At 35.5% G+C, this 22577-nt stretch overlaps 1 protein-coding gene across 1 annotated transcript in view; it reads right to left on the bottom strand.

Moving 5' to 3' along the window:
* Positions 1–828: 828 nt before the first annotated feature.
* Positions 829–22577, bottom strand: part of PRKDC (protein kinase, DNA-activated, catalytic subunit) — a gene marked incomplete at its 5' end in the record, with an annotated part of 56883 nt that continues 35134 nt past the window's right edge. Inside the window, 20 exon segments of the mRNA XM_015815619.1 lie at positions 829–2334; positions 4363–4502; positions 4860–5048; positions 5614–5815; positions 6059–6130; positions 7672–7758; positions 9040–9132; positions 11470–11690; positions 13198–13265; positions 13935–14139; positions 15318–15461; positions 15854–15941; positions 16712–16923; positions 17642–17802; positions 18737–18920; positions 20280–20470; positions 20599–20773; positions 21191–21374; positions 21813–21924; positions 22456–22564. Of these exon segments, the coding sequence (XP_015671105.1) occupies positions 2130–2334; positions 4363–4502; positions 4860–5048; positions 5614–5815; positions 6059–6130; positions 7672–7758; positions 9040–9132; positions 11470–11690; positions 13198–13265; positions 13935–14139; positions 15318–15461; positions 15854–15941; positions 16712–16923; positions 17642–17802; positions 18737–18920; positions 20280–20470; positions 20599–20773; positions 21191–21374; positions 21813–21924; positions 22456–22564 (3042 nt within the window).

The raw sequence follows: 22577 nt of genomic DNA, 5'->3' as shown, positions 1-22577 counted from the left end.
TATAACCAGAAGCAAGTCTATATTACTTTTGAATGGTAAGATTATTTCTGAGCAGCAGTTTGCAGACTTGCAACATAGTGTTTCCTGTTTAACATTACATAATCTTGGATGCCTTTTTCAATTTTCTATTCTTTTATACCAGATTTAAGTTTCTTCCTAAACAATCATTACTCTATCACCATAATATATACTCAGTCCAAGGAATACACTTTTTAACCATAGGGAGTTTGGGGTACTTCTTCAAAGTTTGTGGTTCCCATCCGGCAACTACTATCTTCATGTGAATACATTAACATCATTCTCTCAGGAGAATGATTTGGTTAATATTAGAAACAAGGAAATTTTATTTAATGGTATTGAGCATAGTAGGTACTAAATAGGTGGGTCAGAAACCAAACTATACTGTAACACTGAATAGTTAAGTCATTTGACAACAATATCTTCCTTCTGTCTTTAATATACAGTACCTCTGTCTGACATTCAGAATATGAACCTATAACAAGAAGTAATTGCCACAAGAATGCTTTACTACACATGCAGTATGGTTAAGAACTTGGTTAAATTATAAGCTTAGAACTTTGCCCTTTAAGCCTACAGGTCAAAGTTCTCAGTAAGTGAAAGACTGGGCAGAAGTACAAATTAATGCCTCCTTTTAAGGCAAGCACCTGATTCTTTGGCTGCAGCTTTCATTGTGCTTCATATTATTTTCTTCACAGTACAATTGCTTTAAAAGTACAACATCTTTATTGATATAAATATAAAAAGAGAAGATAATGCAACCAGATAGAGAGGGAGGAACTGCCTTATTCCAAGGACTGACTTACTCACAAAAAGCAGAAGAGAGGAAGGGATGGATGTGTTTTCCCACTATATTTTTATCAGACATCTCCCATCCTTCGCAGAGGAAGGAAAAACTACTGGCCAACATTTCTATTAGTCTTGAATATGGAGGATGCATAGCCAGATCATATTTTAATGCCCATTATATGAACTTTTTACATTAGCTTGGAAGATGAGACTTCCCTAATAGGATGATGATGATGATATCCATTCAATTGTGTCAAGACTCTTGGCGATGATTCTATGGGCCAGGTCTCTCCATATCTTCCAATCTTAACCCTAACGAAATAGATTCAAATAACACCTGGATGCTGCCAACTAAACTTGGACTCAATCATTATGTTTAGGATTTGCATTTGTAAGTTTTTAAAAAAATACAGCATGAAGTTCAGTACAGCAAATAGTCCATACCATGTTTTAAAAAGTAAACATTTTGTTAGATTCAGTATTATTTATTGAAAATATTTTGCTAATTTTGTACATCCTAAAAACAGATTGTTTTATCTATCTGAAACAGGGTACACAAGTAAAAGTAAGCCACTTCCGTGATATTCATGAGGAACTCTTCTAAGCCATGTTTCTTTACAGATGGGCCTCCGTGACGTATCTTTCAAAGGTACCCTTTTTGTCTCTGTACTCTGGTTTCTATAATGGAAGGTAGGACCTTATTGTCAAAAGATTTTATTATTTTTAGTTTCATTTTAAAACTGCACACATATTAGAAATAACATTTCATGAGTGATCAATTTTGTTAATATCTGCGTCAAGGAATGACAGAACTCAAGAGTATGTATTTAAATGTATTCAAAGTGCTCTGTCTACATCATTGCTTGTATATAACTATTCAAATGTGGCTAAACCATATTGTGTCTTACAACTATCTTTTCTGTTCATGAAAGAAATAATTTAAATAAAGAAATTACTCACTTTAGCAACCATACTTATACCCATTAACAGGCAATATGACACTAATGTGAAATCAATTCAGCATATCACAGATTTATAAAATATTCATTTTTAATACAGTAACTAATTCTTACTATCTTTTTCTAACTTTTTGAGTAATAATTTGGGCTATCTCTCCTTTCATTGAGATTATGCTTCAAGTTTTCCTAATATTACTTAATTTAAAAAATCAGTTTATAGAAATGCCAAGAAATATATAAAATTCTGTTGATATATGACAATTTGAAATGTATGCTTAATACTTTTTTGTTACAAAAAATAATATCCAGTCCTTTTAGTCTTCATCTCCAGCTCAATTAAACACTAGGTCACAATTTTGTCTTTCACATCCAGGGTTCCCATCCTTCCCAAGTTCTGCCAAGGATATTTGGGTCGGTGGCTTGATCAATAAGGCATTTCACTTGTATTTCTTCTGTAAGTCCATCCTGTGATTCTCTGGCCCGGATGTTGAACTGTTTGCTCCCTTGTGCTACAGACAGATATTCCCTGAAGGTCTCAGATTTCTCATGGCCCAGGCGTAATTCATCACTTAAAAATAAAAAAAAAGCTTGTATATAGTAGTTACTTGATGAACCATCTTTCCCCAATTACTTCTTCCTGTCCTACCAGATCTCTACTAGACCTGGCATGCAGCTGGCTGTGTCATTTTGCGCAGGGGTCCCCAACCTGTGGGCCGTGAACAACTACCGGGCCGTGAGCTGTTGGCCACTGGGCCACATGAGTGGCTGGCCAGTGCATGTGTGCATGCACAAACCCCCACTCGCACTAGTGTTGCAGCGTTGTGTGGATGCTAGCATAGCCACAAGACAAACGCCACTCGCACTAGCATCGCGGCATCATTCAGGCTATGTTGAGTCATGAGCATTGTGTAGGCGCTAGCATCACAAGCACACACCCCCACTCGTGCTAGCATCACAGCGTCATGTCATGTGGGTGCTAGTGATGTTGCAAGCGTGCAGGCACTAGCGTCACTGAGCACACACTCCCCCTATTCACACTAGCATCGCAGAATCACATAGGCACTCGTGTCTCGAGTGTCACACAGGTGCTTGTGGCCCCGTTTGCATCGCGCACGCAACTGCTGCCCCATTTCTGCATGCATTTGTGGCCCCGTTAACACGTGCCCACGAGTAAAGGCACCTTCACCCCTCCAGGCCAGCAACCCAGAAAGATTGGAGACCCCTGATTTAGGGACCTACATTTGGTAGGCCTACTTGGCTGTGGTGCCTGTGTTGCAGAATATCCTCCCTCCCCGAGATTGGGTTGCAACCATCACTCCTGACTTTCTGAAGATCCTTCAAGATCTGGTTGTATGCCATTGGTCCTCAGGACCTTTGGTAACAGGCAATCTACTAAGATGGCTCTGTCATTATTAACATCCCTTGGCCCATTATTTGTTTTAGCTGCATGTTTAATGTTTTAATACTAATAACTGTTATTTGCAAATTATAATTTTTTAACTTTGTTTTACACCACCCAGAGGCACTAGTTTTGGAGCTGGGTGGCACAGTACATATATTTTATTATATACAACAACATGGGTATCAGTCTTGTATTTCACTAACACTGTGTTTTCCAAAACAGGCACCAGGTGTTATTTTCAGGGGATGTCTTATACTCACCTCCGGCACAGACAGCCCCGCCCAGCCGGTTCATTTCTGCGGCCAAAGGAGCAGCTTCATTCTGCAGCTGCATTCCAGCCTGCATTTCGCAGTCAGACCTTTCTAGAAGGCCACTGCAGCCGAGAACCAAGTTATGGATTCAATCCATAGTTCAGTTCTTGGCTGCAGAAGTCTTGCAAAACCAAGCTATGGATTCAATCCATAGCTCGGTTCTCGGCTGCAATGGCCTTCCAGAAAGGCCTGTGACTAAGAAATGCAGGCCTGGCTGCAGAAGTGGGTTGGCGAGGAGATGCCTGGCTGCAAGGTAAGTGGGTGTGGGGCGGGTGGGACAGCTCCACACCCCTACCCCAGCTTGATTTTTAGGTGTGCCTCGCCCCAAAACTAAGGCTTATTTTTGGGATAAGGTTTATATTAGGCCCACCCCAAAAAAATCAAGTTAGGGCTTATTTTCAGGGAAACGGTATCTGAAGAGCCTAAGGAACATAAATAGCTATGAGGCAAAGTATGTGTTCAAAGCTCACGTGTTGCCTCGCATATTTAAAATACTTAAAGTATGTTCAATATTTGATTTATGAGAGCTCTTACACACAAAATCACCCTCACAATGCAGTCTTCAAGAAATGAGCATGAATGAGTGCTTCTTATAGTTGTATAAAACAGATAAAGGCTGAAATATTTTCATCCCCAAATGTTCTTTCCTGGCGTTATAAAAACATATTGTCCTGCTCCATTGTCAGAATAGGTGAATCTGGCTATAATGGCTCATTTGATATCTGGACATTTTTGATACAGAAAATTCTCCAAATATTTTGCACACTTTAAATAAATTCATCTAGAAGTAGAACATGATATTAAAATTCCTATTTTTCAGGAAATAATTCTTGCATTTGCATTTTTAATTCAGATCTGCACATTTAAAATGTCAAATTCATACCAGGTAATCACAGCTGGATTAGCCCCTGCCAACTTTCTTCTTGCAAATTTTACTTTTTGTAGAGGATACCAATTCACTTCATCTGTATTTATTTCCTTAGTCCATGTACCTCCTTTTCTCAACTGTTTCAGTTCAAAATTCTAAGGAGAAAAAAATGTCAATCCATGAAACCAATATTGTATAATACAGTGCATATTATTAATGGCAGTTATCAATCGAAGTTTAAATTCCTACTTCATGTGTGTATGTGTATATATATTAAATCTTAGAGTATACATATATCTTCAAAGTTATTTTATAAAAAAAAATAGTATTTACCTTAAATTTCTGAATGGCAAATATACTTTGCCATATTTATTTACTGAAGGAAAAGTGGGGTTAAAATGTAGGAAGAAACTATTTTAAAATTCAGTGTTTGTTTGTTGAATAGCAATTCATTTAACTTTTCCCCCTATTTTCAGGTATGCCAAAATTAAGCCATTAAGTCAATAGCTTACTTTCCAATCCAAAGAAGGTTCCTTTACAAATATATCCATAGTATTAATAAGAACATCTTGATTTATACGGTAGGCTCTTAAAGAATGTACCATCACGCTGTATATAAGACCAGATTCTTTCATTGGCAGCATCAAATTAACAAATTGTCGAGTCAAGCGGAAAGGCATCAATTCTGGAACTTGCAGAAACTACAAAGAATAAAAATTATGAAAAAAATTCATGTAGTAAACAGGCAAAACTTAACTTTTTTAGCAGAAGTAAAAACATGTTACGGAAACATGGCTTCTAGTTATAAATGCATTAGTACATTGTTATGTCTATACTGTTTCTGACATTTAAGACACTCAAAGAAGCTATTAAGCTACTAAGGGCGCAAAATAAAGGGACTGGCAAGTACTTTCCCTTTAAATGTCATATCCATTCTGCCTAGCAGGAAATGTCTGTTATTGTAGAAGCATGTGATGAAAGCAAGCGCTGACCTAGAAGGCTATTACATTTTGGTCCTCTTAGCTACTGGAATTGTGACAGCAGAAAGGGGGGAAAAATGATGCTCTGAATGGATTTTCTTGACATGGCAAAGAGCAAGAGCTCAAGGGACCTCATACCTTCTGTGAACAGAAAAAAAAGCCTCTAAAGTCCCATGGTTCCTCAAAAACATCCCCTGAGGCTGTCAGATATTTTCTACCCTGGTTTCATTCAATAGCGCTAAATGTGTTTGCTGTAAACATTAGAATAAGGACAAGAGGAGAATACCTGTGTTGCTGAACCAAATGCGTGTCCAAAGTCTATTCCCACCAAGCCTCCAGTCTCCATACTGATCATAAAATTTGATAAGTGTCGATCACCAATGCCAAGAATCCAGTGGCTGATGCACAGCAGTGCATGGGTGCTGGCAAAATGGGATCGCAGAGACAGCAAGGCTTCTGGAGTTGCACTCATTTTAACAAAGGCTTTCCTTTAGAAAATAAATAGATTTTTTATTAGCTGAATATAAACTACCTGAACTACCTTCAGATAATTCCTGGAAATCACATTAGAAACTCAGAAATATGGGTTTTCTCCTTATCTTTTCAGTCATGGGATAAAAAGTGAAATAAAACAACAACAAAAATTAAGAGTGATTTGTGGAGCAGTAAATATTGCTACTCTATTCACTACTCTTATTTCAAGGCCAAGAGCTTTGAAAGAACACCCTTACCTTAGCAAATCTTCAGGAACACGGCTTTCTCGACGCTGGAAGGACATAACTACTTCTGTTCGGCTAGCTCTTCTGAAAATTAGAGCAAATAGTGAGAATTATAGTTAGGCAAATATGTGAATTGCAATTAAGAATTATGTAGCAGTGTTTATTTTTAATCTGTGCTTATCCTGAATCCTTATTTTTTGCTCTGTAAGTCTATAAACTAAAAACTCTACTAGGATGTGAAGCACCAACAACAGTGAAAGTGTAGTACAGAGAATTTTATTCTAAAATAATTCTTTTTTGGCATTTTAATACCAATGTTTTACAATGTATAAATACTTGTACAAAAACACCAAAATATTTGCATCAAAGATAGGCACAAATAAATATAAATTGTATTGTGTTGTATACTTCTGTGGCGATTATTTAGAAGGATACAATTTATGCAATCATATACTGAATGTAATTAAACTAAACTGTTCTTAATTCCAAAGATATTCTTCTTACCTGCTTGCAGATTGAACTAAAACACAATCATAGACTTGCAACCATTCCTTAATTAACATTCTCCTGTGTCTCTATAATATCTTTTAGTTGTTGCCTTTTGTTTTTACTGTGCTTTAGGTATGCTGACAGAATTTGGTCCTGCCTCATAAATGTACTTTAAGCCTATAACAATTGCTATACAGCTCACCTTTGTATTTGGGCCTTCGCAGTACAAAAATACATTTATTTATAAAATGATCACAAAAACTTAACACATGGAACAAATTTGAGTAAATTTTACATAACAAAAGAGCACAGATTATTATAGAATCCCTATTATAGTAATTATAATAAATTTTACATATGATCACTCTATCTGATTTGTCTTTCCTGGAAACCTTCTGTCTATCACAAAGAAAAAGACAAGACATATCCAAGAATGGCTTCTCACTCTACCACAATGGTTTCAACACAGTGTAACTTAAAATATAGTATAGTACTAGCTGTACCCAGCCACGCGTTGCTGTGGCTCAGTCTGGTAAAAGCGTGTGTTGCTTTTACATCCAACAGATGGCAGTTTTTCAAAAAAAGCATGTTTTTACCTGTCACAGGTGTGACATCTATATAATATAGGTATATAAAAACACGCGCGTATTCGAATGCAACGTTGTGTCAAAATTTCAAAGCAATCGGTGAACTTTCGGAGATTTAAGATTTTGAACAAACGAACATTTACATTTTTATTTATATAGATATAGATTACATCTGTTTCCAAGTCTTCTAAGCCAGTTCAAGCATAAGGTGAACTCCGCCTTCCATCCTTCCGAGATTGGTAAAATAAGGATCCAGATTGTTGGGGCAATATGCTTAGAGGGGGCTGTAAAGCACTATATAAGTCAAAGTGCTATTGATATTGCTATAACTATGTGGAATGCAGAGAAATAGAGGCAGGGGGAAGGAGGGGAGCAGGCATGGATGATCAGTCACTGCAGAACTGCTGTATCTTCAGAAGCAGCTCTAAATGCAGTATTTACTTTTACTGGAAGAGCAGATGGGAATATCCTGCTGACAATAATTTATGTATGTGGTGGAGGAAGGGGAACCAAAGTATCTGATGGAGAATAAGCATTTCCAAGACTTACTTGAACATAGTCAGGTAACGTTCAATTCCATCTCTTTCCCCCATCTTGCACAGCCAATCATTATAGTCAGCACAAGGACCTTTGGGGCTTTAGAGAGGGAAGAATACAAACTTAATCTACATGCAAACATTTATACATTATTTGAACTATTAAAAATGCTTACTTTCTGGTTTGATTTTAGCATTGATAAATTAATGTACCAAATGTTGGGGTCCTTGGTGTTCTCTAAGCGTGTTTGTTTTCTTGCAAACTTTTCATTACCAAACTAGGTATCATTATCAGTGCATTCGTTATCTAATTTTGAAATGAAATGTCTGAAAAAAATCAACCATGATCAGAGAGTACCAAGGATCCTACAGTTCAACCCCAAGCTACAACTATTGTCTTTTATTGGTAATATATTAAACGTTTTACCTATATTCTAGAATAATATAAAGACTAACTTTATTTGCAGATGACTGTTACATCTGTTAATAAAACATAACCAAAAAGAATGTGAACCGTTCATTGTTATCGGTGCTATATTCAATCAAGTTAGTTCAAACTGTTACAAGAACCCCCACAACTGTTTAATGGAAAAAAATAGTCTGTTACATAAAATCTGTTCACAGAAAAATGCCAGGCACCTGGTATAAACCAAAAGACAGAAGGTTAGCGGGGCTGATAAATATTCAACTGAATGTATACATTCAAACTCAAATGAAGCTGTCAAACAAATTATGTCACAAAATATCACACAAATTTTGATAAGGGCCAATAAGTAAAGACAAGGATTGAAATGTTGGCACAAAGAATTTTCTTTGATTTGGCCTTCATATAAGCCTAAAATTGTACATGATCTGTCTATGATTAAGAGCTGCTTTCATCATTAGTTAGCATTCATGAGGGGGGAAAAATACTTCCATAATGAAAAGTGGCTTAGATTCTGTTGAGTGATGCACAGCGAGGGCTCCTCATACTCCTAATCTTCACAAGAAATGCCTCCTGCTGCTATTGATCTGATTTCCACACTAAGCAAGCATTTACACAGATCTGAGTTCCAATTTAATTAAAGTTCACATCCTAATTATTTAAAGTGAAACTTAAAAATCTCTTCCTTGTTAAAAAAAACAGCCTGTTGATAAGAATATGGTGATAAAAAAGCCTCAGGTAATAAAAATCTTCTTGCTTAAGTAATAAAATATATAGGTGAACTCATGCTGATTAAATAAACAACTTCCAATCATTATCTTGGTCAGGAAATACTTCAAATAACCTCAAAAGATTATTGTCAGCTGATCCAATGGATATTAGTACAATAAGTAATGTTAACTGGAAATACGTTAACAATAGAAGCAAAGAAAGTTTTAACAGTTATGCTCCACTTACCTGTTATAACAATTTTTTTCCTGTTCAGACATGTTTTTCAAAAGGAACTCTTTTAATGTATAGGTATTCTCTAGCCATTCAATTAGTCCCAATCTGTAAGAAAATAAATTCGAACTTATTTTTGTTAGGATATGGCTGTAGGAGGATGATTGGTAGAACCAGAGGGAAGAATTAAAAGACGCATCAGTTTAAAATCATTACAAGTCAAATAAGTCCAACTCTCCCCCCCACCCCAAAATGCCATTTATCTAGTTCTAACCAGGTGCTAACCATTAATCTGAGAAGATTCCTGTGCATAGGCTTTAACAATAAATCAGTACTCTGGAACTTATGTGTATGGATCGGATTTTTCACACCTGACAATAGCAAAATAAACAAAATGTATTTCTTACATAGGAAAAAATATCTAGAGACACTAGACTAGTGAAGGCAAATCTTTTAGAAACCGAATTCCCAAACTGCAACCCAAAACCCATTTATGTATCGTTGGGTACCGGGCGGACGTGGCCCATTGGTTGGGCATGGCTGGGATGGTAACGGCAGACTGGGTGGGACTAAAAAGCTCAATCAATCAATTCCAACTTTGAGATATCTTTTTTTTCCTGCGAGAAGTTAAAATTGATTGAATATTTATTTATTTATTTTTTTTTTTGGGACACAGCGGCAGAGGCCTAAAGCGAAAAGGTTTTATAAAACCCACCTGAAGGCCTAGGACTGTGGAGATGGCGCGCATGCCCACAGAGAGGGCTTTGTGTGCTACCAGTCGCACGGGTGCCATAGCTTCGTCACCACGGGATGAGAAGATCTCCAAAGAGCCATAGGTTCGTGCTTGGGTATGATTAGGAGGGCCCTGACTTTTCTAGCCTGCCCTATCTATGTTTCCTGGTAAAATACATGGGAAAATCCCATTGGAGGAAAATTCCATTTAGGGTTAGGGTTAGGTCACCATGAACTCATAGAGCAAAATGGACATCGCCAACTAATTCGGAGTGCTTGGGTATGGTTAGGAAGGGGGTGACTTTTCTATCCTGCCCTATCTATGTTTCTTGGTAAAATACATGGTAAAATCCCATTGGAGCAAAATTCCACTTAGGGTTAGGTCACCCTGAACTCATAGAGCAAAATGGACATCGCCAACAAATTCAGAATACTTGGATATGGTTAGGAGGGCACTTACTTTTCTAGGCTGCCCTATCTATGTTTCCTGGTAAAATACATGGGAAAATCCCATTGGAGGAAAATTCCACTTTGGGTTAGGGTTAGGTCACCATAAATTCAGAGAGCAAAATGGACATCACCAAGAAATTCAGAGTGCTTGGGTATGGTTAGGAAGTGGCTGACTTTTCTAGCCTGTCCTATCTATGTTTTCTGGTAAAATACATGGGAAAACCCCATTGGAGGAAAATTCCACTTAGGGTTAGGTCACCATAGAGCAAAATGGACATCGCCAACTAATTCGGAGTGCTTGGTTATGGTTATGAAGGGGCTGACTTTTCTAGCCTTCCCTATCTATGTTTCCTGGTAAAATACATGGGAAAATCCCATTGGAGCAAAATTCCACTTAGGGTTAGGGTTAGGTCACCATGTACTCATAGAGCAAAATGGACATCGGCAACAAATTCGGAATGCTTGGTTATGGTTATGAAGGGGCTGACTTTTCTAGCCTGCCCTATCTATGTTTTCTGGTAAAATACATGGGAAAACCCCATTGGAGCAAAATTCCACTTAGGGTTAGGTCACAATGAACTCATACAGCAAAATGGACATCCCTAAGAAATTCGGAGTGTTTGGGTATGGTTTGGAGGGCACTTACTTTTCTATCCTGCCCTATTTATTTTTCCTAGTAAAATACATGGGAAATCCCTTTGGAGGAAAATTCCATTTAGGGTTATGATTAGGTCACCATGTACTCATAGAGCAAAATGGACATCGCCAACTAATTCGGAGTGCTTGGGTATGGTTAGGGGGGCACTTACTTTTCTAGCCTGCCCTATCTATGTTTCCTGGTAAAATACATGGGAAAATCCCATTGGAGGAAAATTCCACACAGCATTAAGGTTAGGTCACTATGAACTCATAGAGCAAAATGGACATCACCAACAAATCCGGAGTGCTTGCGTATGGTTAGGAGGGCACTTACTTTTCTAACCTGCTCTATCTATGTTTCCTGGTAAAATACATGGGAAAATCCCATTCAAGAAAAAATCCTCTTAGGTCTAGACAAATCATCTACGTTAAAATATTTTAAACACACAAGAGAGAGCACTATGCCTGTTTGAAAAACACCTTTAGAGGAGGAGCTTAAGAGTGTGGAGAGAGGCACAAGTAATTCAGAGGTGGTGTTTTGGAATATGCAGGAATTATTTCCAACAACGTCCTGTGATGAAAACAGAAGTCTCTTTCCTACGTAAGGTTTTAGCATGTCTCTACCTGGTCGTCATTGGTATAACTTGGTAGGTTTTTATCTGCATGTTTCTTTGGCTGCAGGGAGCATCTCGTGAAAGGATGTTATTCATAACTTCAAAGAGTTGCTCAATGCGTTGGTCTTGCCTGAGGTCTTCTCCTCCTTTCACAAGAAAGGGATACTCCCGTTCATCATTGCCTCTGATAACTATACGTTTTGGTTTCCGGATGGATTGCATTACTTTTATCTTTGATAGAATGTAGAAAAAGAAAAAATACAGATAAGAAAATACTGTATTATACAAATTGATCCCTAAAGAGACTATTTATTTCTATGCAGCACAGAAATGAAATACTCTCCTGAGTTTTTCAAGCAGTATTGTTTCCAAAAGGTATCTATTCTTTATTTTTAGTTTATGTTTTTGCACGCAGCATGGGTCTAGTGACCTGCCATCTGTAGTAATAACAAGATTCATAATAAATTAACAAAATTGGAAAGTATGGGCACAAGGGGATAAATCACATCAAAGATGTATTAGAGATGCTATAGAATTACTTATTACTTATGAACAAAAGTAAAAATATCACCTGAAAAATCTTCCCGTTTTAATATGCATACAACTCAATTTTAGGAAAAGTCAATGATATCCTACAATTCTTAATGACCTTGATATTGCTCTTAAATTTGGTTATACATACAGTCAACAATGAAAAAGCCATGTTGAAAGTAAATAGATTTAGTTTGCTGCAGGTCACTAATTTTCAAAAGGCACAGCCCTCAAAATATATTAATATATAGATTTCCAATCAGAATCTCACTGGATATTGGCAGGTCTCACGGACCTTTCATTTGAACTTATGGCCACTTGCATTTTTGAAAGTGGTAATAAAAACTATGTTCCTTGTAGTTATTATTTTCACAAAATGCATGTCACAGTTTGAGATTCCTTCCATTACATTCTAACTGATTTCTAAGTGAAAAATCAATATGTAGAATTGATCTGTCATTTATATGTGAACAGAATTCACCTTTCTTCTGGTGCATTCTGAAACACTGGTTTAGAATTTAAGAGATCAGGAAAAATGAAGCAATTGTACAGAATTCTGCTCAACTATATATATTCTGATAGAGGGCTTCCTTAATAGGTTTTTCCACAAATAATTATCTGTGACTGAGAAGGATATTTTACAAGTACAGGAGAGGCAACTGGTTTTTAGAAGCCTGGATTCCTTTGAAGATTAGAATGAATTTAGAAGGGGCTGTTTTCAGTTTATTTTTACCATTTTAGTAAACATCTAAATAACCTTTTCCTTCTTTGTAAATTATTAGCCTTGCTTCATTCTCACTTCCATTTTATTCCATTTTTCTTTCCTTCACTTCCCAGTGCAGTTACCCCCCTTCCTTTCCTCATCTCCTTTCTTGTTTCATTCTCCCTGTTTCATTCTTGCTGTTTCTGCTGGAAGGAGGGAGAAGAATGAGTGTAACGATGTGTTTCCATCTATGATAGTCAATGGGTTATATGCAGTGGGGAAATCAATTTTATCTTTCAACCAATTAATTTTAATTAGTAGCTGTTATTAGCTTTTCCTGTTTTGGCGAATGAGTTCTGGATATACAGATCCTACAGATATATCAGAATCCTTATTGTACTGAGTGGATTAATATGGGGGAAATGTTCAATTATTATTTAAAATTAAAATAAATTTCTACTACAATGTTAACCACATGCTCTGTAGGTTAATAGTTTAACATACCCGCTCATCAAATCCAGAAATTTTTGCATGATATTCCGGCAATGGCTTTCCTTTACCATCATACTGACCTGAATAAGTAAAAGTTTTTTAAAAAAAATATATGGCTTTTTAGAATGCTTACTTGATTAATCAAATAACAAATAACTTCACCAAAATGTATTATGTGTTTGATACATTTTTATCTTGTACGCAATGCAGTATTACATTGGTAGAAAATCTCAATGACTAACAGGTTATTTTTTATAGCAGAAAGATAGCCGTAAGAGAAGGATGCCTGTTAAGAGAGCTTCAATATGATTCTTGCAATTCTAGTTTTGACATCAAGATTGTCAGCAAAAGCTTTTACTAAAAGTCCAAGGGCCAGGCACACTGATAAGCACACTATGCAGGTACAATTTTAGCACCTTAGTCCTGAATACCAACCAAAGCATAATGCCATTGTTTCTTTTCTTGTCAGTGTATTAAAAACAGTTCAACATTGTTTTAAATCACATTTCAACCAAGACACATTTTTTTAATATTTAAAGCTTTTGAATTTCAGTAAGTTTGAAGATTTCAGATTATCTCCAAAGTGGTAAAAATCAAAGATAGAAAGTATCTATCAAATAGTCTAGTCCAACTCATTGTGAGTACATAACTAGAGGATATTACTTCAATTAATAATAATCTTTTTCATTAGAGACATTCTTTAATTTATAGGGAGTTTTCTTCCTTTTACACTTCGAAGTATACCTTACCAGGAATTTCCAGTTCAGTCCTCAAGAATTCTGGTTTGAATTCACTCATCCAAGGGGAGCACTCCTTCAGATTCCCAGGTTGTTTTTCACATTTCTTCATCTTTGCAAAGAGAGAGAGTGCAACCTTACTGAAGACGCTGGCGTTCATATCTAGCAGTTTTGAACCTCCTTTTCCAAAATGACTGTCGAGTTCCTTTCCAAATTCCTGAAATAAAATTCATTTACAAGAAGAGCACTAGCTTTAACATAAGCAAAATATTCAGGCTGTTATGAAAAAAAGAGTACAGTGGTATCCTTAACCAAGGACTAGCGTAGAACCTTGACAAACTGCCAACATGGCAAAAGTTGTGATCAGCTAAAAGTATAAGCTGTGGTCAGGGAAGGACTCCATGTATCTTAAGAATTATGGGTTGTGAGTGATGTACTCCAATGGGGTGGGAGCTACTTATGACGCTTCCAAACGTTACCACTAGATTGTTCTCTTGTGATGGCATTTTTCACTGAAGTTAGTAAACATGGATAAATATGTCTTCCTAGAGAAGCTGCAACACTGAACCACAATCAAAGCTGCATGAACGCCTCTTTTTACTAGTGGAATAAAACATAACTACCGGTATGCCAAAAGGAAAGAGACTTGGAAACACCCCCCCCTTAGAAATTTAGGAACTAAACTCCAAGTGCCCAGTCTACCTCCATTATAGGAAAAATGAAATCAAAAATTTTGCAGGAATAATTCACATAAAAGACTCTAAAAGACTCTACCAAAGCAGCACCAGTTGTGTCTGGTTTCTAGCTGACCAGCAAATCAGTTAATATAGGAGATTCCCACAATTCTGCCAAATCATCACCTGTAGAATATATATGGCTGCTGCTGCAGTAATGACTTCTGATGACTATTCTTAAAAACACAGATTATCAAGAAAATTTCTTAGATATTTTCATTTTTACTTTACTGTGCTCAACAATTTCAGAAGAAGCTGAGCCTTGAAAGAGGCTGAAAAAGTTTCTTGAAGTGAACCAAAAGTCTCTTCTGTAATTATGTTCTATAGTTATGCAGCTGGAAGCTTATTCTGTAAAATCAGAATGAATGCTCCCTCTGGAGGAATGTTTCAAAACTTCTATTCTGCTTTCAACTTTTCAATTTGAAGCCTGAGTAATAATAGTAATGGTGGACTAGAGTTAGCACTCTTAAGTAATTTTTGTTTGACTGAGTTTTTAAAAAATGTTTCCAAATTGTGTATAAAGCCAAGATTTGTGAACAGTTGCGCTAAAGAATGTCAATATTACGGGGATATGTAACCACAATATACATATAAGGATTATTAAAAATTCAATAGTTAATTTATAAATTTATAGTATTCAACTGTAAAGCATGATACATACTTTAATAAATTGCTTTCTGAACCACCCAAGACCGGGAGCGTCTAAATTTCCAAGATTTTGGTACATCCCATCATACAATTGCTGAATGTTACTTGTATTTTTCTTAGTTTTTCCCAGCTCATTTCGGACATCTTCAATCCAATCCTATAAATGCAGAATAAAAATTATTTTCTCTCCTAGGAAATGAACTGATAGCAACATCAAAATGTAATAACAATCAGGTCATAATCAGAAATTCATGCTGCTGAAGATAGAAATAATATTTTATTAAATTTATATGCTACCTAACTCCCAGCGATTCTGGCTGGTTTACAAATAGTTACAACATTAAAACCAAGAAAACAATAAGAGACAAAAAAAGGGTAGAAATGGCTGGATGACAAAATTGGATGGGAACAAAGAAAAAAATCCACCTAGTCTAGAGTTACTGGGCGAACAGCAAAAACAGATTAATTCTGGCACATTCAAGTCACTATATAAATAAATGCTAAATATATATATATAATTTCAGATTATGAAGAATTTGACAGATGTACCTTGAATAGCATTGCTGGATTAGAAAGCTGTTCCAAGGAATGGACAAAATCTTGTATCACTCCTCCTTCATACAACTTGCTCTTCACTCTACAAAGAAAAGAAACAGTGCAACAAGGAAAGAGATTGCAGAAACGTTGCCCTTGACTTTTTAAGCAATAACCTAGCACAGTTTTTCAACTAATAAGCAAACTATTTCAGCTACAATCATCTAAAGCATGTTTGGCCAACCTTGTGGCTTGCTTGGATTGCACTGAGTGAAAAGGAATCGTCTTGGACTACATATAAAATATATAATATAGTTAATATATATAAATAACAAACTTCCTTTATTTTTAATACTTTATTTTCTTGTGGGCCAGGATTAGTAGCTGTCTAGGGCCATATATGGCCTTAGGTTGTGGGCTGAACATGCTTGGTTTAAAGAGAGACTATAACTTAAGTTTAAATTTTAATTATTTAATATAATGATTTAATATAAACTGCTATTTAATTAAGATTCCTTACTCTTTAGGTTAATAAATGTATTTTGTTCTTTCTGAACAGATATAATAAAAAAATAAAATTAAAAAACCACAATCATAGTGTCTGAGCCACTTGATAACAAAGATTATGTTAGGGGCAGCAAGATTAATAAGCTGAATGAACTTATAATTTATAGAAACATGCTTCAGCAATTATGTAATTCCTTTTTTTAGGAATAATTAACCTATTGACTTTTTTTTAACCTTTAGCAAGCTAAAAAGAACTTTTCACTTAAATGTAGTGTATGAAATTATGTGCCATTACACTTTTCCCTAACCGTAAGAGATCATTTGCTTTTCTTCTAAAAACATGTTTTCGTTCATTTTTAATATTACCTTTCTACAAACCCCTTATTTTTATGACCTATGGCAGTTTCTGGGAAAGAAAAGCTTTCACTGCTAATCATGAAGGGATACACTATTGCTTGTGGGTAATTAGAAGCAATTTCTTCCACCATATGCTGAACGGCATGTGCTTCATTCTTATCCAGCATTGCCATCAACTGGCTGATCCAACCAATGAACTGCCAGCAGGGAACTGAAGAAATCTGTAAAAACAGTAACCTTGAATGTAAATTACAGCAAATAAAACATGCTTCTATCTTGATTCCCCTGAACCCAATAAAAGTCTTTACCTGCTGGAATATGGAAATGCATGTGGAAAGTTTACCAAATTCAACCAAGGACATGGTAACATGTTTCCAAGAACCAATGAACTTGAGATAAACAAAAATCAACTAGTTTTTGCCCAGAATTTGTAGCAATACCCTTATCAACTGTGGAAACAAACCACAAATCTTGTGTTCAATGCTGACAGTTGCACCCATTGTTCCTTTGAGTGTCTATCCTAAATATTATATTTAAATGTAAATATAGGCTTGACCCAGGAAAAAAAGGACAGGGAAAATCGGGGCACTTTTCCAATTGTCACTGGAACAAATTGATAAAGTTCTCCACATGGAATAAATGTGCAGAAATACCTATGGGTGAAACACCAATTTTAGGATGCTCTCCTGAGGCAGTAGGATGACCTGTAAGATAATGTTGGAGGCCTGCTAAGTGTACTGCAGCAATATTCACAAGCAAGGCATTAATTCCAGTGAGAGGTTAAGTACAGATGTCTGTGAGAATATCTTTTTTTTTCCTAAGTAAACCATCAATGGTCTTAATTTTTCAAAATGTATTTATAAATGTACAGGCTGCCCACACAAATGATTGTGAGTGGCCTACAAAAATAGATAATATATTAGAGATGGGAAGACTTACCTCTTGTGCCATGAGTCCCAAAATCCTTTCTGGATATTTCTCTACAATTTGCAATAGTCTGGGGAATTTTAACCTTGCTTCATTTGAATTTAGTTTCAAAGCTTTTATTACTTTTTCCACTACAATTGCTGGAAACACCTGCAAATCCTCGATGTTTACATCTGACAAACATAAGATCATCAACAGAATATTAAACTTTTAATGTTGATTAAAACTGTGATTTATTTAACATAAAGTGTTTTTATTCTACATAAAATAATACATACAATTTTTTTTCTAAAGTACTTTGTTAAACCTTCTGTAGACTTCATATTTCACCTATCACCACACTCTTTGCAAGAAAACAACATATATTATGAGACTTGATGGATGGCAGGAATGACATTTACAGTAGTAGTAAGAAGAGATTAGGTGAAAGGCACCTATACCAGCATTTTGGATCATATAGTGGCCAATAAGCAGGGCACAATTCTTTTCTACTGTCATTAAACAGAAACTTGAATCCAGGGCACATGTCGCGATTCAGGAGATAATGAACAATTACTAAAACTGATAACACCAGCTCATTCCTTTTTGAAACTGCCCAATTTCTCTTAAAATAATCTTAACTGGTTACCATCACATTCAATGGTGATAAATTCCAGCATTTAACTGTACTAAGTACTCTCACTTATCCAGAAATCATCTTGCATTATTAATTTATTTGAACTCATTACTTTAATTACAATAGATACTTGTTTTAATGTGAACAATATTTTCCATCTCTCATAATTTTATAGTACTTCTATTTTATCTCTTTCTACCTGTTTTGCTTTGAAGTATAATGTCCCAAATATTATGCCAAATATTAAAGTCACCTTTAGTTGATTTCAGTTATGGCTAGCAGGAATGTATCATTAGCATGGTAAGAACTGGTATTTATCAAGACAAAATAAAGGCGAAGATTAGAACGTAAGACTGCTCTTATGTTGCAAACATAATTGAAATCAACTAAGGGTGACTTAATATCAAAAACGATATGTATTGGTCTGAACCTAATTTTCTATGGCATTTGTTGCAGAACTGAAATAATGAACAAGTCATCTTTTAACTTACCTGCTGAATTTTGTTCTTCTTCTTTGCGGAGATGACTGTCACAGAAATTAGCCAGTGTCATATAAGCATCAATAATTCCATTTGTATCTATGTGGTCAAATGACATGGACTGGAGCTCTTCTTCAGCTTTTTTCACAGCCCCACTGAAGCACAGAAAAGCTCTCTTGTTCAGCCCTGCTACCACCTGAAATTATATGATATATCTGTGATCGTGATCACAAAGCACAATAGGAAACAATAAAAAACAGAATATAAAATTATGAAGTTTATGTGTGATTGCTTAAACGGGTTATGAAATAGTTTTGATTCAACACTAAGAGACAAAACCAAGGGACACTAGTAGGAAGAAAAGATTAAACATTCATAGATTAAAAAATGGAAACAATGGAAGCAACATGTTGGAAAGTCTTGATGAAATAGATTAATTTACTCCAAACATGAGTATTTATTTAACCATTCTTCTTCTCTTAAGGATGCCACACCTTTTACATTTCTTAACTTCTGAGTAGAGGGACCTTTTGTCAGTCCCTATGTTGACCTTTCTTTAGAAATGGAAAGGAGAAAGACACAATCATAAGTTCCTGCAAAGGGGGTGGGGGAGGTAGGTGTAATAATTTGCATTAGAAATGCTTGTGATCATATAAGAGAAAAATATTACCTGAAGAATCTAAATGGGATATTATCACTGATCAGAATGTACAAATGCATCTGCAAGAATTTATTGGAATTAAAATTAAACCTTTTTGTTATGGCCACTATTATCTTTATAATATGTTGGTAGTCCAGGAATATATTTAACTACTTCAGATCCAAAATCATTCTCATATCCATGCTCTTTGAGATCTAAAGTAAACTCTGCCCCAAACTGTGTCAACACCCTTCTCCTCTCTCTTATCCTTAACCAAGATCCACTGGAAAATGTTGTTTTACCATCCCAATCAGTCTGCTAAGAAGTGTCAGCTGGCAGAGCTCAGGTGGACAACTTTTTCTATTATGATGCCTGGCCTCATCCATGTTGGCATTCCATAAGGCTTTGAAGACTTGGCTCTGTGCTCTGTGCTCAAACCTGGTGACCTGGGTCTATGATAGAACGAATTTCTTGGTTGTGCCAAGTAACTGATTGTTGCTTTTGTAATTTTGGGGGGCTGCTCTGTTTCTTATAGGTTTTTTTGTGGACATATTTTTATTATTTTTATATTGTTAGGTGGTCAGAGCCATATATTTGAAATGGGCAGCCATATAAATCTACTAAATAAATAAACATATAAATAAATGTAAAAAGAATCACTGAGAATGAAAGGATCTAAAAATAGACAAACTCAACAAAGTCCACCATGCTTCTTTATTAAGAGAGCTTGGTTCTGGCTTCAAATATCACAGAGTCCGTGAGAACTATAATACCTGTTGAATTTGCTGCAGTGTTTTTCTTTTATATCACACATTTTGGACCAGGTTAAAAAAAATATATTTTTTAAAAAAATTCTCAAATTCTACCTTCATTTTTCTAATTAGGCATTCATATTTTAGGAAATGGGCATCTTACTTTTTCAATGTCATCAGGTCTTTCTTCTGAAAGCATCAAGACTTTTCCAGCTTTTTCTTCTTCAATTTGGTCAAGGCAATTTGGATCCTTGGAAAGAGCATTTGCCATTATATGAAAAGTGGTTCCCAAGAGGAGGTTTTGGTTACGGAAACTAACAGGATTATTGCTCATGCTGCTCAGTTTAATCTCATCTGTTGACAAAAAATTATAAAATTAGTATGCTGGTATAATACTGCATACAACCAAGGATCATTCCCTAAGGTCAACATCATGATGTTCTTATTATGTATTGATGGAAAAATCTACACAAAACACTTACCCAGTAGAGGGACTGTTTTGAGTACTGTAAGAATTTGTTCAGGACTACTTTGACTCCGGCTGCGACTATGGCTAAAACAACAATAGCTGTGATTCCATTTCACTCGCCAATCTTCACAGGTCTTAGAATCTCCATGCAAATCCTTCAGAAGCTTTAAGGCTACTGAGAAACTGTTCTACTTTGCAATCCAACAGGAGAAAAGAATGAAAAGATTACCGTAAGAATATGGAAGAAGAGTGAATCTCTTGAGTTCAACATATGAAAATTAACAGTAATAATACGCATTACAGGAATGCCGCAGCATTAATAAAGGGTTTTTCGACTGATCATCTGTTTTATTTAAATATTTAATTCAAAAGATCAAGTAAGCCAATTATTTTGCTCATTTGGTACCTCTGACTGTGTCTATTTCAATAAACTATGCCTAAAACAAATCTTGGCATAATGGTAGGCACATACAGCCATGTTATACTAAAGAATGTTTTAAGGGAATTAATATGACTGAATCTCTCAAAGCTGGCACAATATATTTTGATGAAAGGCTATATTATTCTGTTATATTTTGTTCTCATAAAGAAAAGGTCATAGTTACCTGTTTCCTAGCACACTCTATCATTTTCATTTTCATAGCAAACTTGCAGTTTTTAATCTCTGAATATGTATCTTCGTTCTTATTGTCCATTTCCATGCTGAAAGAAGCATCTCCATCTAATTCCATGCTGTCATCTAGGTGGGTACTAGAAAATTTCTCCTGAATTTTGTCAAGGAAAAAGCATCTGCACAAAAATTAAGAAAAAAATTGAGAACCCATCCAATTATCTAAAAAGGTATTTTTGTTTTGCCTCATAAAATGAGAGCTGGGCATAACAATGATTTTATTAGAGCTCTAATGACCTTCTCCAGCCAGTTTCAGCAGTAAAACTGAGCAGTTGAGAGCAGGAATCAATCCATAAGCTTGTTTCAATCTGAATATATTTTTGAAACACATAATAAAAGATATTTTAAAACTTACAAGGGTAAATATTTTTATTTAGGAAGTCTCACAAATCTGCAAAAGTCCTCAAGTTGTTACCAAATGGCCCCATTTTTCTCCCTAGCCGATAGATCTTAAGTGACCAAAAAAGTGATCTTGGGAGAGACATTTCACTGGGGATATTCTTGGGTGTACAATAAATATATGTAAACACCAATAACTGAATCAGATTGTTTTTTACCTATTTGCAATTATATCATCCCAAATGTTCATAGGATCCATTTTGGTATCAGGATATCTGCTTGTCCAAATATTGAGAAATCTCTTAAGAGAAACCCGAGAAGTTAAATTACCTAAAAAGCAATTATTGAAAAAAACATAAAATATTTAAAACTGCTAGCAAGTGAAGAATCACATTTTAAACTAAATAAATCATCATAGTTAACAGATTTTAAGCTCTGTAGGCATATGCTTGTATTCATGCAGGCTAAACCATAAAAAATAAATTTACAAACCACAGTGGCACATTAAGCTGAAGCCAAATGAAACGCATGATATGAACCAAATACATTTCTAATACGTTTGTTTTAGAAAAATCAGTTTCATTGGTCATTGGAAACTCTTAATACTTCTTATATGTTAAAAATCTGTTTTTATGAAGTATAATATACAGAAATAGTTTCAATCAAATTTTTCTATGCCCTTATGTATTTGAACCAACTAATTCAAACAATAAAATAAGCAGTAATGTCATTAAAACCCCCAAACCCAAAATGCTATCCACCAGTGATATCCAAGACTATGTTAGCTATTATTTTACTAAAACAATATACTTACTACATAACAAGCGCTGCATTTTTTGGTGGGGAGGGGGAGGAACTTACTTGGTTTACTCATAAAGTTGATGAAGTCTTGTGTTTCAGTTAAAGCCTGAACTGACTGCAGTTTGATCATACGGCTATTGTACAATAGTGAATCAATATTGGAGTAGTTCTGTCGGAGAAAA

This window comes from Protobothrops mucrosquamatus, unplaced genomic scaffold (genome assembly GCF_001527695.2).
Source record: "Protobothrops mucrosquamatus isolate PMUCROS unplaced genomic scaffold, P.Mucros_1.0 scaffold356, whole genome shotgun sequence".
Lineage (NCBI taxonomy): Eukaryota > Metazoa > Chordata > Lepidosauria > Squamata > Viperidae > Protobothrops > Protobothrops mucrosquamatus.
The sequence above is the reverse complement of the archived record's forward strand: the minus strand, read 5'-3'. Positions and strand labels throughout refer to the sequence as shown.